The 15,832-nt window shown below is 50.9% G+C and overlaps 1 protein-coding gene across 1 annotated transcript in view; it reads left to right on the top strand.

Annotated features, from left to right (window-relative positions):
* Window positions 1-313: 313 nt before the first annotated feature.
* The window catches only part of CACNA2D4 (calcium channel, voltage-dependent, alpha 2/delta subunit 4), a 139,908-nt gene continuing 124,389 nt past the window's right edge, over window positions 314-15,832 (top strand). Inside the window, exons 1-6 of the mRNA XM_011967152.1 lie at window positions 314-710; window positions 4,020-4,101; window positions 5,816-5,932; window positions 9,507-9,566; window positions 10,794-10,956; window positions 12,054-12,185. Of these exons, the coding sequence (XP_011822542.1) occupies window positions 484-710; window positions 4,020-4,101; window positions 5,816-5,932; window positions 9,507-9,566; window positions 10,794-10,956; window positions 12,054-12,185 (781 nt within the window). The 5' untranslated portion in view covers window positions 314-483. The remainder of the gene's footprint in view (window positions 711-4,019; window positions 4,102-5,815; window positions 5,933-9,506; window positions 9,567-10,793; window positions 10,957-12,053; window positions 12,186-15,832) is intronic.

Raw genomic sequence — 15,832 nt, 5'->3', positions numbered from 1 at the left:
ACACGCCCCCACCTCAGGGTCAGCAGGAGATTTGTGGGTCCATCAGAGCACTGTGCAAACTCAGCTGCTGTCCTCTGGCCAGAGTCACAGTGAGCCCTCCCTGGGTCCAGAAGGTGGTTCCACAGGAACGGGGCTACCTCTTTAAAGCAGAGGGGTGCACTGCAGCCCTGAGGGAACCAGCTGCAGGCGTGGTAATCTCGGGAGGCAGCTCCCCGCCCCCTGCCACCCCCTCCCTGCTGTCAGGAGAGGATTAGAGGAGAGACCAGCGGATTAAAGGGGTTCATGTTGCCACAGCCTCTCCCCCAGCCCCTCTCCCGAGGCCTGCTTGCTAGGTGGGGCGACGCTTCTGTGAGCTGCGGCTGTGGGGCAGAGAGAAGCCCTCCCCGCCCAGGACTGAGAGGCTGGAGACCCCAGGCTCGCCAGGGCCCGGAAGACAAAGGCTTGGGGCGTCCCTGGGGCCTGGGAGGCAGGCAGGCAGAGCTCATGGTCTGTGGCTGCTCTGCCCTCCTTTCCCTCCCCAACCCCAGGCCCACCATGCCGGCAACGCCCAACTTCCACGCAAATCTCAGCTCCACCAGCTGCTGGATTCCCCGCCAGCCAATGCCCGTGGCCTGGGCCTTTGTGCAGAAGACCTCGGCCCTCCTGTGGCTGCTGCTCCTGGGCACCTCCCTGTCCCCTACATGGGGGCAGGCCAAGATTCCTCTGGAAACGTAAGCATCACGTTCAACCCCACCCCAAAAACCCGTCATCCTTTCCCACTTTCTTCCCGGGCTGGGCCTCCCTCCTCTGCCCACTCCTCCCGCCCCTGCCGTCCCTCTGGGCTCTTCCCCAGTGGCTGCGACTGGCCACTCTCTTGCTGCAAAACCCTTTTCTCCTCCGGCCTCCTCTCTCTCCCCGCAAAAGCTCTGTGAGTTCTGGAGTCCCACCTGCCCCTCCCCAGGAGCAGGATGGTTTTAGGCAGAACTGGTCTTCAGGGCTGCTTTCTTCTTGGCCTGACAAGCAGCTTCTGGGGCACCTGCAGGGCAGGTTCTCCTTCAGGATAATCACTGAGATGAGGCGGCCTGGGGGAGCCGGGTTATCTCGTCATCGCAGCTCCCCAGAGGATTTGGCAAGAAATGCATATTTTGACATTCCAAAAAGGGGACGCAGTTCTGAACCCACAGAACGTCTCATGCACACAGGAGGTAGCTTGTCCAGGAACTGGGGAAAAAGTGGATTTTGGTGGCTGCAGTCTTCCCTTTCTACACCTTTCTGCCTCCTTCCAGCCTTGATTCTATAGCCAGCCATTAAGACCAGCTCCAGGGAAGAACCCGCTATCAGTCACGTGCACCTTGGTGTAAATTTAAATTACTGTGCAACCTCTCCGGGGTGTCTGTATTTTAGGCCCTAGCTCTAGTGGTCCTAGGAAGGAAATTTCCACTACATGGTGGGGGACAGAGCCTTCTAGACTGTAGGTGCTACAGACCCTATCCTGTTTAATCCAGTCGCTTGAGCCCAGCACCATTGCCAGGCCACCAGCAGAGCCACCTGCCAACTGCGTGTCTTAGCAGGAGTGGGGACAGCGAGCCCACATGACACACTGTGCATGTGTTTAGCCTTGCGGAGCAGTGGATTAGGCAGCATCGTTTCCCATCAAGCTGCACATCTCTCCTTGGTTCATGCCTGGCATGGAGCTGGGTGCTTCACAAACGACACTGTTAGTTTGCAAAGCCATTCAGCGGGGGCTTATTTTATCCCTGTTTTGCAGCTGAGGGAACAGAGGCCCAGAGAGATCAGGTGACTTCCCCAAGTTCACAAGGTCAGGAAATGAAGGTGCTGGGATTTGAACTCCAGTCAGCCTGGACTGCGCTTCCACCATCACACCCACTGCCAGCCTGTAACGCTATCTGTTGCTGCAGGAGATGTTGAGAACAATTTTCATCCCCAGAACACACACCAGCTGATAGGAGAGGGCCAACTCCAGGAGTGGGCTGAGGGCCAAGTCAGGGTGGCTGGAATCCAGGCCTTCAGGGAGGGGGGCCCCAGCGGCCGTCTGTGCGCAAGTCCTGGGTGCTGCTGGAGACCGTAGCCTGCACACAGCCTCATCTGCCTGCCCGGGACTCGGCCCCACCTGTCCTCACTCCCGCCGAACCTCTCTTCTCAGGCTTTCCCTTCCACCTGCAGGGCTTCCACCTCCACCCAACTCTGTTTCCACAGGGTCCCCAAAGCCCTCCTCGTGCCCAATCCAGGAGACATTCCTGGCCGTGTCGCCCCAGACCCTGTTGCTTGGAACACACAAGGCCCCCTCTCCTTTTATCCCAGTGCCTTGACTTCCATGGCACTGCACTCCTCTGCGTCTCCCTGGGCACGGCTTATCTCTGCTGTCTTCAAGTGCTCCTCCTCTCCTGCCTCCCCATGAGGTTGGGGGTGCTCCCCAACATCTGTCAACGCTCAGAGATCTCATGCTGCACACCCTCCTTGAGAGAGCCCTCCTGCCCTCAGAATTCCAATCCCTACCTTTGTGCTGATGACTCCCGGCCTGTCTCTACCTGTTAGACACATACCCAATGCTTATGGGCAGCTTTTCCTAAACCTCATGTGAGGTTTTAAATTCAGATGTGTGTCTTTCAAGATAAAACACAATTGGTGCCTTCCAGAGTTGTGCAGTGCACAACCTGCCCAATGGCACTTGGTAGTTCTGCAATGGGAACCTCACATTCAACAGAGCCCAAGGTACACACGTCACCTTTCACCTTCCTCAACTTGTTCCCCCGACCTTCCTGATAGTCTTAATTTTATTCAATAACAACACCATCAGGTCAACAGCCCACACTGGAAACCTGGAAGTCATGTTTTACTCCTCCAAGCTCTTCCGTACTCCCTACCTACAATCCCCTTCCAGATCCCTTTGCAGGCTAACCTCTACCAAACTTCTAACCCAGAGCTCAGATCTCCCTCCCCCAGGAAGGCTTCCCTTATACCACTACCTCTCCCTGACCTTCATGGGCACCTTCAGACGTGTACTATGCTACCTGCATGAGAAAACTGTCCCTGCAAAGGTGGGGACTGTGGGGTGGCTCCAGGCTGCCTCATGGCAGGACCCTGATAAACACTGGTTGAGTGGCGACTGCTGTTCTTGAAATGATCGCACAGGCAAACCACTTCCGCTCCATTTGCAGAGGCTCAGACCCAGCCCTGGGTGCCTGCCCCCAGGACCCCAGGAGCCCGGCCCAGATGGTGGGATTGTGGTGCATTTCTGGGGCATGGGCCAGAGGTCGGGGCTCCCCACTAGGCTGCCCACGCAGAGGGCAAGGTGTGGCCTCCTCATGCCCTCTCAGCCTGCCGTGCCTCAGCCTCAGCAGTGGCAGCTCAGAGCCTTTTCCTCCTGCGTCCTTGCCTCACGCATTCGCTGAGGTTTCAACACAGGGTTTGGCAGCCCCCAGTGGCCTTGAGTGGAGTGCACTGGAGGGAACAATTCATTGAGAGGCCACAGCTGTGGCCAGGCGGGTCCTCCTTTGTCCTCAGGGTCCTCCGACCGTGGCCTGAGCCTGTCCACTGCCTCTCCCCTCCTTCTCTCCTCTCGGTCCACCACTCTCCAACCAGAGGCCCCGGAGGCTTGGGGTGAGGCTCAGTCCTGGGCTGGTCAGCCCTGCCTCATGACCCCCAGCAGGAGAGCCTGCCGAGGACGCTCACACACAGCAGTGCAGCCGCTGGAGCCGGAGGGTTCTCCGCGCCTCCTGCCCAGGCCGCGGCTGTAGCTTTAGGGACGGGAGGAGGGACAGGTGCTCTTGTGTGTGTTTCTGGGCATAGGTCACATGTGTGTATGCATATGCGTGTGTGTGTATGGGCATGCATGTGGGTGTATGTGTGTGTGCATTTCTTATGCATCATGTGTCTGTGTGTTTGAGTGTGCATGCGTCAGCTGGTGTCTGTGTGTAGACACTTGCTTTCTATGTGTGTGAATCCATATGTCTATGCGTGTGTTTCTGTATTTGTGCATGTACTTGTGTGTATACACGTGCCCTTTCGTTGCCTGGCAGAGTGAAGCTATGGGCTGACACCTTCGGTGGGGACCTGTACAGCACTCTGACCAAATACTCGGGCTCCCTCTTGCTGCAGAAGGTCAGTCGCCCCCTTCCAGAGAGCCCACCGGGTGGCAGAGGGCAGTCAGCCATCAAAGCCCCCAGATGCCAGTGCTGTGAGGGGCCTTGGGCCTCCCATCAAATCGGCTTATTTCAGACGGGGACACTGAGGCCTGGGGAGGTGAACGATTTGCTCAACTCCCAAAGCAAGGCAGGGGGGGCGGTTTGGGGGCGTGGTCAAGAGCATTGTGCCAGGTCCTCAGGGAGCAGAGGCCAAGGTGGAATTAGACGCAGGAGATGTACTGGGTGGGGGTGGGGTGAAGAACAAAGGGGAGACAGAGGGAGTGGATGGAGTGGGATGCAGGCCTAACACCTGTGATGCTAGCGGAGCCTTGGAGGGCATGTGCAGGGCCCTAGGAGCTGCTTGGGCCATAGAAGGTGGACGGGCTGTGGCCTCTGTGCAGGGAGAGCTCCCATACCTCCAGCTGTCAGTCCCCTAGCCCCCAGCCACGTCCAGCATCCGCCCCCTTAATATGCATTGCTTTCTGTGCAGATTAACGGCTGGCTGGTCTTCTTACCAGGTTATAAACAACTTCACTGTTCTCTAATATTTGTAACCCCCCAGAGCAGTTCCAACAGCAGCTCACCCTCCTCTATTATTACCACTCACTGAGAGCTTCGTAGTCATGATTTCATTCCCACCACCAATTCATGAGGCACCTTTTCCATATCACAAAGATCCTGAATCCCAGGCTTTTATGCTTGCATGTGACCGCATGTCCCTCCTCAACTCCCCTGCCCACAGCCCCCAGGCCTGTCCCTGGTGGAGTAAGAGGAGCCAGGGTGGGCTGCTCCCTGAGCCCCCAGAGGCCACTGTAGCGATGACAGCTAAGACCTCGCCTGCCCCTCACAGCACACTCCTATGCTGCACAGCACCACAACCCGGGCCGAGGAGCAGAGAGCAGTACTGATGTGGCCGTTTGGGGTAAAAGTATTCTGTAAAATCTATGCGTTCTAGAGCATACACTAAAGCTATGTAAATGTCACATCTTACAAATGAGGAAACTGATTGACTGGCTTGCCTGTGGTCACACGGCCAATAAATTTCAGAGCTGGGTGAATAGACATTTACAATACACACAGTCAATGAGAGCTGGTCTCCCCTGGGCCCAGAGAGAAAACTCAAACCCCACTCCAGGCTTTCCTGGGCTCACTGGCAGTTGTCAGGCGGCTGTGCTCAGTTCCTGGAGCTGCCGAGCTGTGTTGGGACAGTGGGAGTTGAGGTTCACATCCATGTGCACAGGGGCACTTTCACAGCAAGATGCCTCTTTGGGGGCATTGGGGAAAAGTGAACTGATGTCAGGGGTGGTTTCACAAGCCCTGGGAAGCAGCATGGCTCTGCACAAAGGACACGGGCAGGGATGCCTGGGAGCCCTGGCCCCATCAAGGGTCACCTGCTCACTGACCTTGGTCAAGTTCACTGACTTCTCTGAGCCTCGGTCTACTCCCCTGTTAAGGGTATAGCTGCAATGCGTCTAGAGCAGCTGGAACAGAGAGACATTTGAAGAGAGGCAGCGATACTATCACTGGGGATGTTGTCCAAGGAGGAGAGGGCTAGGCCTCCCCCTAGTTGAGTAAACCAGGCTCCGTGTGCTAGAATGCACCTGTTGAGAGGATGGAGGCCATGCATACACAGGTGCGACCATGCTAGTACAAAACCTCGTGCACCCATCTCTCCCCCCTTCCCCAAACAGAAGTACAAGGACGTGGAGTCCAGTCTGAAGATCGAGGAGGTGGATGGCTTGGAGCTGGTGAGGAAGTTCTCCGAGGACATGGAGAACATGCTGCGGAGGAAAGTCGAGGCCGTCCAGGTACTCCAGGCCTGCGATCTGCAGAGCATTCCTCCCCAGCCCCGTGACGCAGGGTGGCAGAGTGACCCTCCCCATGTCATGGCCCTGCATCCTCCCACCCTCGTGAGCCTCTCCTATCTTACAAGATTCCACCTTGTACCTCCATTAGCCAAAAGAACCCTTACTCCAGGAGTCCCTGTAAAAGAGGAAATGATAGGAAACAAGAGGAGAGGGGAGGGGCTGGGATCGGAGCTCTGCCCCGAGGTGGCCATGCCCAGCACTGCCGGGTCAGCCTGCAGCCATTGTGGGGAACTCTGAGTCACCAGACCATACCCAGTGACCAGTACAGAGCACTGCACAGGGTGAGCACCTAGGAATTGCTTTGGGAATGGATGGACAGATGAACAGAAGGAGGGTGGGAGTCGAGCTAGCTGGAGCCAGCAAAGCCAAGCTCCTCCCTCCTCTATCCTCCTTCTCATCTCTCCTCGTCCCTCCCTTACCCTCATTCAGCCATCAGGACCCACCTTCATGGCTAAAGTGCTCTGAGGGCCACCCGGGCAGCAGAGGTACTTACAGGGATGGGCCCTGTGCCCAGGTGACCCTGTTACTGGACATCCACCAAGCCTGGTGCGGCCCAGGAGAAACAGAAGCTGTCCCCTTCTCTGGGATGAAGTGTCTGCACTGAGGCCTATGGGGACCTGGATGGTATAAACCAGTAGATACAGTGTGGTTGGAGAGATACAGTCCTCCACTCCATCCAGTCAAGAATCGAACCATCCAAGACCAGTGCTGTCCCTGAAAGGACTCGTAAGACCAGCCAGGAGAACAAGGAGAGAGGAGATCGGGGGTGGTTGGCTGGGTTGGGAGTCTGAGGCCAGGGCCAAGCAGCAGGGGAAGGGGCAGATAGGGCAGGCGAGCTGCGGCCTCCTCAGTGTGCTGGCTTTCCCCCCACACCCATCACAACCCCCGCTCTGGGAGGAGGCGGAGGTCAGGGTTGCTGGGGCCTTCTTTCCCATGTGTTATAATGAGCAGCATTTCTGCAGGCCTAGGGGCAAGGGATCTTAGCATCAGGAACCAATGAGAAGATGCCTGGGGACTCAAGAGCCTATCTGGGGTCACTGAATCACACACCACAGCAGGAAGGCACCAGCCTCACACACAGCCTGGCACCTGCAGTGACGCCTGCCTCTTTCAATCAGTGAGCGTTGTGTAAACAGCCTTCTTGGGTCAAACACAGACAGGGGGGTATGAAACTCGCCTGACTTCAGGCGTCAGTCCTTGTGTCACTAGAGTGTAGCCGGACAAGCCGCAGACAAAACTCCTCAGACACGGAGTTAAAGAAGGAAGGGGTTTATTTGGCCGGGAGCATCGGCAAGACTCCTGTCTCAAGAGCCGGGCTCCCTGAGTGAGTAATTCCTGTCCCTTTTAAGGGCTCACAACTCTAAGGGGGTCCACATGAGGGGGTCATGATCAATTGAGCAAGCAGAGGGTACGTGACTGGGGGCTGCATGCACCGGTAATCAGAAGGGAACAGAACAGGACAGGGATTTTCACAGTGCTTCTCCATACAATGTCTGGAATCTGTAGATAACATAAGCAGTTAGGTCAGGGGTCAATAACTTTAACTACCAGGCCCAGGGCGCGGCACTGGGCTGTCTGCCTGTGGATTTCATTTCTGCCTTTTAGTTTTTACTTCTTCTTTCTTTGGAGGCAGAAATTGGGCATAAGACAATATGAGGGGTGGTCTCCTCCCTTAGAGCAGCAAGCAGTCCTGAGACACCCCCAGAGGCTGGGGCTCCAGGCTCCCTGTGCCCTTCCACAGCCTCAGACACCAAAGAAGCACTGCTCTGCAGACTTTCTCTGAGCACCGGTCCCTGCCCCTGCTGTGGGTGGTGTGTGGGGGTTGCAGACCTTCTATGAGGATGCGCATGGGAAGTTTCCTGCAAAGCCTCCCTGAAATGAGTATTTCCCTGTGGAATTTCCTTATCCTAGGATCTGTAAGCTGAGAGTGGGGAGGCAGGAATTATCCTACCCAATTTACAGTTGTATAAACAGAAGACCAGAGAGGCTTAGTGGCTTGGCCCTGACAAAGCTAGAACAGGATCTTGGGTCCTCTGACTCCCAAAACACTTCCCCCACCCTGACTTACCCTGACACTCTGTGGTGCTGGCCTGCTCTTAAAAAAAAAAAAAAAAAAAAAAAAAAATTGTGCCAGGCGCGGTGACTCACGCCTGTAATCCTAGCACTTTGGGAGGCCGATGTGGGCGGATGATGAGGTCAAGAGATCGAGACCATCCTGACCAACATGGTGCAACCCCATCTCTACTAAAAATACAAAAATTAGCTGGGCATGGTTGCAGGCACCTGTGGTCCTAGCTACTCGGGAGGCTGAGGCAGGATGCTTGAACCTGGGAGGTGGAGGTTGCAGTGAGCCAAGATCATGCCACTGCACTCCAGCCTGGGTGACAGAGCGAGACTCCATCTCAAAAAAAAAAAAAAAAAAATTGTATTGCAGTAAAATACATGTAAGATAAAATTGACCATTATTTTGAAGTGTATAATTTAGTGGTATTAAGTACATCCACAATGTTGTACAACCATCTCCATCATCTAGTTTCAGAACTTTTTCACCACTCCAAGCAGAATCTAAGTACTAAGTAAGCAATCACTCCACTATCCACCTCCTCTTAGCTCCGCAACCACTAATCTCTTTCTGTCTATGGATTTGCCTGTTGTGGGTATTTCACGTAAATGGCATCATACAATATGTGACCATTTGTAGACTTATTTCACTTAGCATAATGTCTCCAGGGTTCATCTGTGTTGTTCCATGCATCAGCAATTCATTCCTTTTTAGGGCTGTATAATATTCCATTGTGTGCATAGCCCACATTTTGTTTATTATTTCATCAAATGACAGACATTTGAGTTGTTTCCATCTTTTGGCTTTGAATGCACACACACACACACACACACACACACACACAAAATGCACATATTTTAGTAGACTTTATTTTTTAGAGCCATTTTAGGTTCACAGCAAAATGTAGAAGAAAGTACAGTTTCCATACATCCCCTGTTGCCACAGCCTTCCCCACTATCGACACCCTGCATCCATGGTAGATTGGGTATAATCAGTGAATTTCCATTATCCCAAAGTCCATAGCACGCATTAGGGTTCACTCTCGTACATTCTGTGGATTTGGAAACATGTGCAATGATATGTATCCGCTATTATAGTATCAGACAAAAGAATTTCACTGCCCTAAAAATCCCCAACCATTGGCAACGACTTATCTTCTCTATCTCCCTAGTCTTGCCTTTTCCAGAATGCCATGTTGTTGGGATCACACAGTACATGGCCTCTTCCGATGGGCTGCTTTCACTTAGCCGTATGCACATGCTTTTTGGCTGTTGTGCATAGTGTGGCTGTGAATATTCGTGCCTAAGTTCTTGTTAGCGCCCCTGTTTTCAATTCTTCTGGGCATACACCCAGGACTGGAATTGCTGGGTCACCTGACAACTGTTTCACTCACTGAAAACCCGCTGGGTTCCTTTTACCCATTCTCCCTACCTCTGTGTTCCCATCCCTCAGAATCTGGTGGAGGCTGCCGAGGAGGCCGACCTGAACCACGAATTCAACGAATCCCTGGTGGTGAGTCCCACTCCTGGCACTGGTGCCAGAGGGCCAGGATCACCTGAGTACCAGATATGGGGGTGGTGGTGTAGAGTGGCGATCCACTGATTCCATAGACATTTACTGCTCACCCCCACACAGGCACAGCGATGTGCTATCCTCTGGATGGGAACTTGTTCTTGACCTCAAGAAGCTCACAGTGCAAAGAACTCCAGTATAAGGCACATCACAAGTCACTACAGATGGGTGGATGGAGCCTCCGGAGAATGCAGGCTGGAGAAGGGGAGGGCTGCCCCAAAACTCCCGCAGACAGGGCGGCCTGGGGCTGCGCCCAGGGCTCAGGGGCATTTAGGCAGACAGGGCCTGGAAAAGGGGCCTTTGGTCACAGTGGAAAGAAGATACAGAAATAAGAAAACACAAGGTTGGTTGAAGAAACAGTGGGACCTGGGCCCTGTGTGTCCAGAGGCTGGTGACGAAGACAGTGGCCTTGGACAGTTAGATGAGGGGGTCGGGGGAGCCTTGGGTGCCAGCCTAGGAGCCTGGCCTTTCTCAGCAGGGAAAGGCAGGTGCGGAGGGCCTGAGCAGGGCGGGGACGCGGCTGGGAGTGTGCGTGGAAGGCCAGCGCGGGCCGCAGTGTCGTGAGGAGGAGCCGGGTGTGGGGTGCAGGAACCTGGCCTGGCAGTTGGCGTGGGGATGTCCGTGAGGCAGTCCTGGGGGGTGTTCAGGTGTGAACCCGGTCGTGTGGAGGAAATGCGGCTGGGGCTCTGCTGGAGGCAATCCTAGCACACCCTCCAATACCGCGTTGGAGAGGCCGAGGGCAGCTGCGGGACTCGGAACCTGTCTGAGGCCAAGGCTGTAGGCCCCAAGATTCCGCAGGCACCGTTCTGGGGCTCCGGGGCCTTTCTGGCCCGCGAGATGTGGACGAGCCGATGGGGCTCTTGTCTCTACCTGTCCTTGACTCGCGGCTGCCTGTCTCCTCTGCGCCTCGGCCGCGTCAACACACCCGCTCCAAGCTGGGGACTGAGGCAGCGGCCAGGACGACGGTCATCAAACGTCGGCCTCCTGGATGTTTTTGTCCCGAATCACCCTGTCATTGCCCAGCGCGCCGCTGCAGGTGCTTGTGTAGACGCTGATGGCCGCTCCGCCCCGGCCCTCGCGTCCTCTCACCTGCGCCGTTTCTCTTCCTCTCTCTCCGCCTGTCCCTGTGCTCGGGCCGTCTCCCTGGGCCTCACCCGTCCACCCCAGTTCGACTATTACAACTCGGTCCTGATCAATGAGAGGGACGAGAAAGGCAACTTCGTGGAGCTGGGCGCCGAGTTCCTCCTGGAGTCCAATGCGCACTTCAGCAACCTGCCGGTGAACACCTCCATCAGCAGCGTGCAGCTGCCCACAAACGTGTACAACAAAGGTAGCCTAGCACGCTCAGCTCAGGCACACTCACCAGGCACGCCCACCTAGCACACCCACCAGGCACTGACCAAACACACCCACCAGGCATGCCCACCAGGCATGCCCACCAGACACACCAACCAGGCACACCCACCAGGCAAGCCCACCAGACACACCCACCAGGCACTTACCAGACACACCCACCAGGCACACCCACCAGGCATGCCCACCAGACACATCAACCAGGCACACCCACCAGGCACACCCACCAGACACATCAACCAGGCACACCCACCAGGCACTTACCAGACACACCCACACCCACCAGACACACCCACCAGGCACTTACCAGACACACCCACACCAGGCACACCCACCAGACACACCAACCAGACACACCCACCAGACCTACCAGACACACCCACCAGGCATGCCCACCAGACACACCAACCAGACACACCCACCAGACCCACCAGACACACCCACCAGGCACACTTACCAAACACACCCACCAGGCAAGCCCACCAGACACACCCACCAAGCACATGCAACAGGCACACCCACCAGACACACCCACCAGGCACTTACCAGACACACCCACCAGGCACACCCACCAGGCATGCCCACCAGACACACCAACCAGACACACCCACCAGACCCACCAGACACACCCACAAGGCACACCCACCAGGCATGCCCACCAGGCACGCCCACCAGGCACACCCACCAAGCGCATGCGACAGGCACACCCACCAGGCACACCCACAAAGGCACGCCCACCAGACACACCCACCAGGCAAGCCCACCAGGCACACCCACCAGACACACCCACCAGGCACACCCACCAGGCACTCACCAGACACACCCATCAGGCACACCCACCAGGCACACCCACCAGATGCACCCACCAGGCACACCCACCAGATGCACCCACCAGGCATGCCCACAAGGCACATCCACCAGGCACACCCACCAGGCACTCACCAGACACACCCATCAGGCACACCCACCAGGCACGCTCACCAGACACACTCACCAGGCATGTCCACCAGGCATGATCACCGTTTTCCTGAGAAGTTCTACAGGATCATGATCATCTATAATCTCACCCTTCAGACCCAGATATTTTAAATGGCGTCTACATGTCTGAAGCCTTGAATGCTGTCTTTGTGGAGAACTTCCAGAGAGACCCAACATTGACTTGGCAATATTTTGGCAGTGCAACTGGATTCTTCAGGATCTATCCAGGTAAGGGCATGGAGTTGCATCTCCATGACCTTCTGGGATTCTTCTCTGGAAATAAGACAATAGGGGCATTGAAGATGGACCCTGCCACTCAGGTCCCCAGTGAATGGAGCTGGTCCTCTTATCCCAAAGCATCTCCAAGCCCACACTTTAGCCCTTCTCACTGCATGATATGCACATATTAAGGGGCTGTGGAATGGATGGATGAATGAATGAATGAATGAATGAATGAATGAATGAAACCATCAAACACCATGAAACCAGTCATTGAATGCCCACACGAAGCTCCTGTCCCATGAAAAGTACTTTGGGAGATACAAAGAAGGATAAAACAATTCTTTACCTTAAGGACTTTATGTCCCAATTGGAAAAATGAGGCGCACGCGCCAAGAGTGTTCAACAGCAATCCAGAAAATGGCACAGGCCACTCTGTGGCTAGTGGCCAACTTAATAGAGTCCATCAATAAAAATAGAACACACAGAGCACAAAGTTTCCAAGAGTTCTACCTCTTTTTGGTTCCCATTTAAAATAAGTTGGCTCTCCATTTCACCCCAACCCATTTTTATAGTTTAGCACACAGTCCAGAAAGTTATCCCACTTTTCTGAAACAGGAAACCAGAAAGGCCCGAAAGGACTCCTCTGTGTCCACAGGCTGGAAAGTCATTCTCTCTCTCGGAGTGCAAAGGGACCTCAGAGCTCCTGCAGTTCCCATAGTTGACATTGTGTTCTGCCAGAATTCACAGCTAGCTATTGCGGCTGTTTCGGTTCTCTGAAGCTTCAATGAATAGAGTTATCCTTCTTCTATGCAGCCCACATGCCCCTTCTGTCTACCCCAGGGTGGAATTCCTGTAAATATTCCTGCCACATCAGGGCTTCCAGAGACGCCAACTTATATGTAAACAACACAGTCCAGATGTGAACTCATCAGTCAGTAGAGAGAGGCAAATAGTGCAAAAAAATAGTGCAATTCTCACTATTTTGAATTGCACTATTTTTATTGTTGTTGAGTTTTATGAGTTATCTATATATTCTAAATGTTGATCCTTTATCAGATATGTGATTTGCAAATAATTTCTCCCATTCTGTGGGCTGCCTTTTTACTCTGTTCATATTGTCTTTTGATGAACAAACTTTTAATTTTTTTCTGAAATCCAATTTGGTTATTTTATCTTTTGTTGCCTATGCCTTTGCTGTCATATCCAAGAAATGACTGCCAACTCTAATGTCATAAAGTGTTTCCCCTATGTTTTCTAACAGGAGTTTTATGGTTTTAGGTCTTACATTTCCATTTTAGTTAATTTTTATATGTGGTATTAGGTAAGAGTTCAACTTCACTTTTTTGCATGTGGATATACAGTTGCCTTAGCACCATTTGTTGAAAAGATTGCCTTTCTTCCATTGAATGGTCTTGGTACTCTTGTCAAAAATCATTTAATCATATATGTGAGGGTTTATTTCTGGGATTTTTATCCTATTTCATTGGTCTATATACCTCTCTTTATGCCAATACCATGCTGTTTTGATTACTGTAGTTTTTCAGTAATTTAAAAATCAGGAAGTGGGCCTCCATAGGTTTTTCTTTCCCCCAAATTGTTTGGGCTATTTGGGGTTTCTTGAGGTTCCATATACATTTTAGAATGAGTTTCTCTTGCTGTTGAGATTTTGATAGGGATTGCACTGAATCAGTAGACCACCTTGGGCAGTACTGACATCTTAACAATATTAAGTATTTCAGTCTATGAATATGGAATGTGTTTTCATTATTCCTATCCTTAATTTCTTTCAGCAATATTTCATAGTTTTCATTGTTCAAGTCTTTCACCTCATTGGTTAAGATAATTCCTAAATATTTTATTCTTTTTGATGTTATTGTAAATAGGATTTTTAAAAATAATTTCTCAGATTATTCAGTTAATGTATAGAAATGCAACTGATTTTTGTGTGTTGAGTTTGTCCCCTGATACTTTGCTGAATTTATTTATTAGATCTAAGAGTTTTTTGTGGAATGTTTAGGGCATTCTACATATGAGGTCATCTGTGAACAGACATAATTTTACTTCTTTCTTTCCAGTTTGAATGCCATTTTATTTCTTTTTTATACCTAATTGCGCTAGCTAAAATTTCCAATACTATATTGAGTAGAAGAGGCAAAAGTGCACATCCTGGTCTTGTTTTTGATAACAAAAAAAAAAAGCTTCTAGTCTTTCACCATAGAGTATGATGTTTGAGATGTGGTTTTCCATATATGATTTTTATATCAGTTTTATTCTATTGCTAGTTTTTTAATGTTTTTGTCATCAAAGGATGTTTAATTTTGTGAAATGATTTTTATGCATCCATTGGGATGGCCATGGAATTTTTTCCCTTCATTATGTTAATGTGTATATTATATTGATCAATTTTCATATGTTGAACCCTCCTTGCATTCCAGGAATAAGTCCTATTTGGTTATGGCGTGTAATCTTTCTAATATGCTCCTGAGTTTTGCTTGCTAGTTTTATGTTTTTATCCATTCTGCCAATGTCTGTGTTTTGATTGGAAAGTTTGATCCATTTATATTTAAAGTAATTACTGTTGAGGGACTTATTTCTGTCATTTTGCTATTTGTTTTCTATAAGCCTTAAGCTTTTTTGTTCCTCATTTTCTGCATTACTGTCTTCTTTTATGTTTAGTCGATTTTTTGTAGGGAAACATTTAAATTTCTTTCTCATTTCCTTTTATATGTATTCTATAGTTATTTTATTTCTGGTTACCAGAGGGATTACATTTAACATCTTAAAATTATAACCTTCTAATTTGGCTTTATAACAGCTTGACTTCAATAACATACAAAAACTTGGCTCCTTTACAGCTCCTTATCTACCCCTTTTGGTTGTTGTTGTCACAAAATTCCTTCTTTATACATTGTGTGCCCAAAACCACAAACTAATAATTCTTGTTTTTTAATTTTTAATTTTTGTGGTATATAGTATGTGTATATATTTATGAGATATATGAGATATTTTGATATAGGCATACAACATGTTATAATCACATCAGGGCAAATGGGGTATCCATTGCCTCAAGCATTTATCCTTTGTGTTACAAACAATCCAATTATACTCTTTTAGTTATTTTAAAATGTAAAATTAAATTATTACTGACTATAGTTACCCTGTTGTGCTATTAAATACTAGATCTTATCAATTCTTTCTAATTTTTGTACTCATTAACCATCCCTCTTCTCCCCCACCCCATCACTACCCTTCCCAGCCTCTGGTAGCTATTGTTCTAATTTTTATCTCTATGGGTTCAGTTGTTTTAATTTTTAGCTCCCACAAAAAAGTGAGACATGAAGTTTCTTTATGTACCTGACATATTTCACTTAACATAGTGGCCTCTGGTTCCATTCATGTTATTGCAAATGACAGAATCTCATTCTCTTTATGACTGAATAGTACTCCATTGTGTACATGTACCACATTTTCTTTATCCATTCATCTAATGTTGATGGATATTTAGATTGTTTATGAATCTAGGCTATTGTAAATAGTGCTGCAATAAACATGGGAGTGCAGATATCTCTTCAATATACAGATTTTCTTTCTTTTAGGTAGATACCTAGCAGTGGGATGGCTGGATCATATGGTAGCTCTATTTCTAGTTTTTT

The sequence above is a fragment of the Mandrillus leucophaeus genome, unplaced genomic scaffold, assembly GCF_000951045.1.
Source record: "Mandrillus leucophaeus isolate KB7577 unplaced genomic scaffold, Mleu.le_1.0 Scaffold79, whole genome shotgun sequence".
NCBI lineage: Eukaryota > Metazoa > Chordata > Mammalia > Primates > Cercopithecidae > Mandrillus > Mandrillus leucophaeus.
Note: the sequence above shows the minus strand (reverse complement) of the source record. Positions and strands in the feature narration are given on the sequence as shown.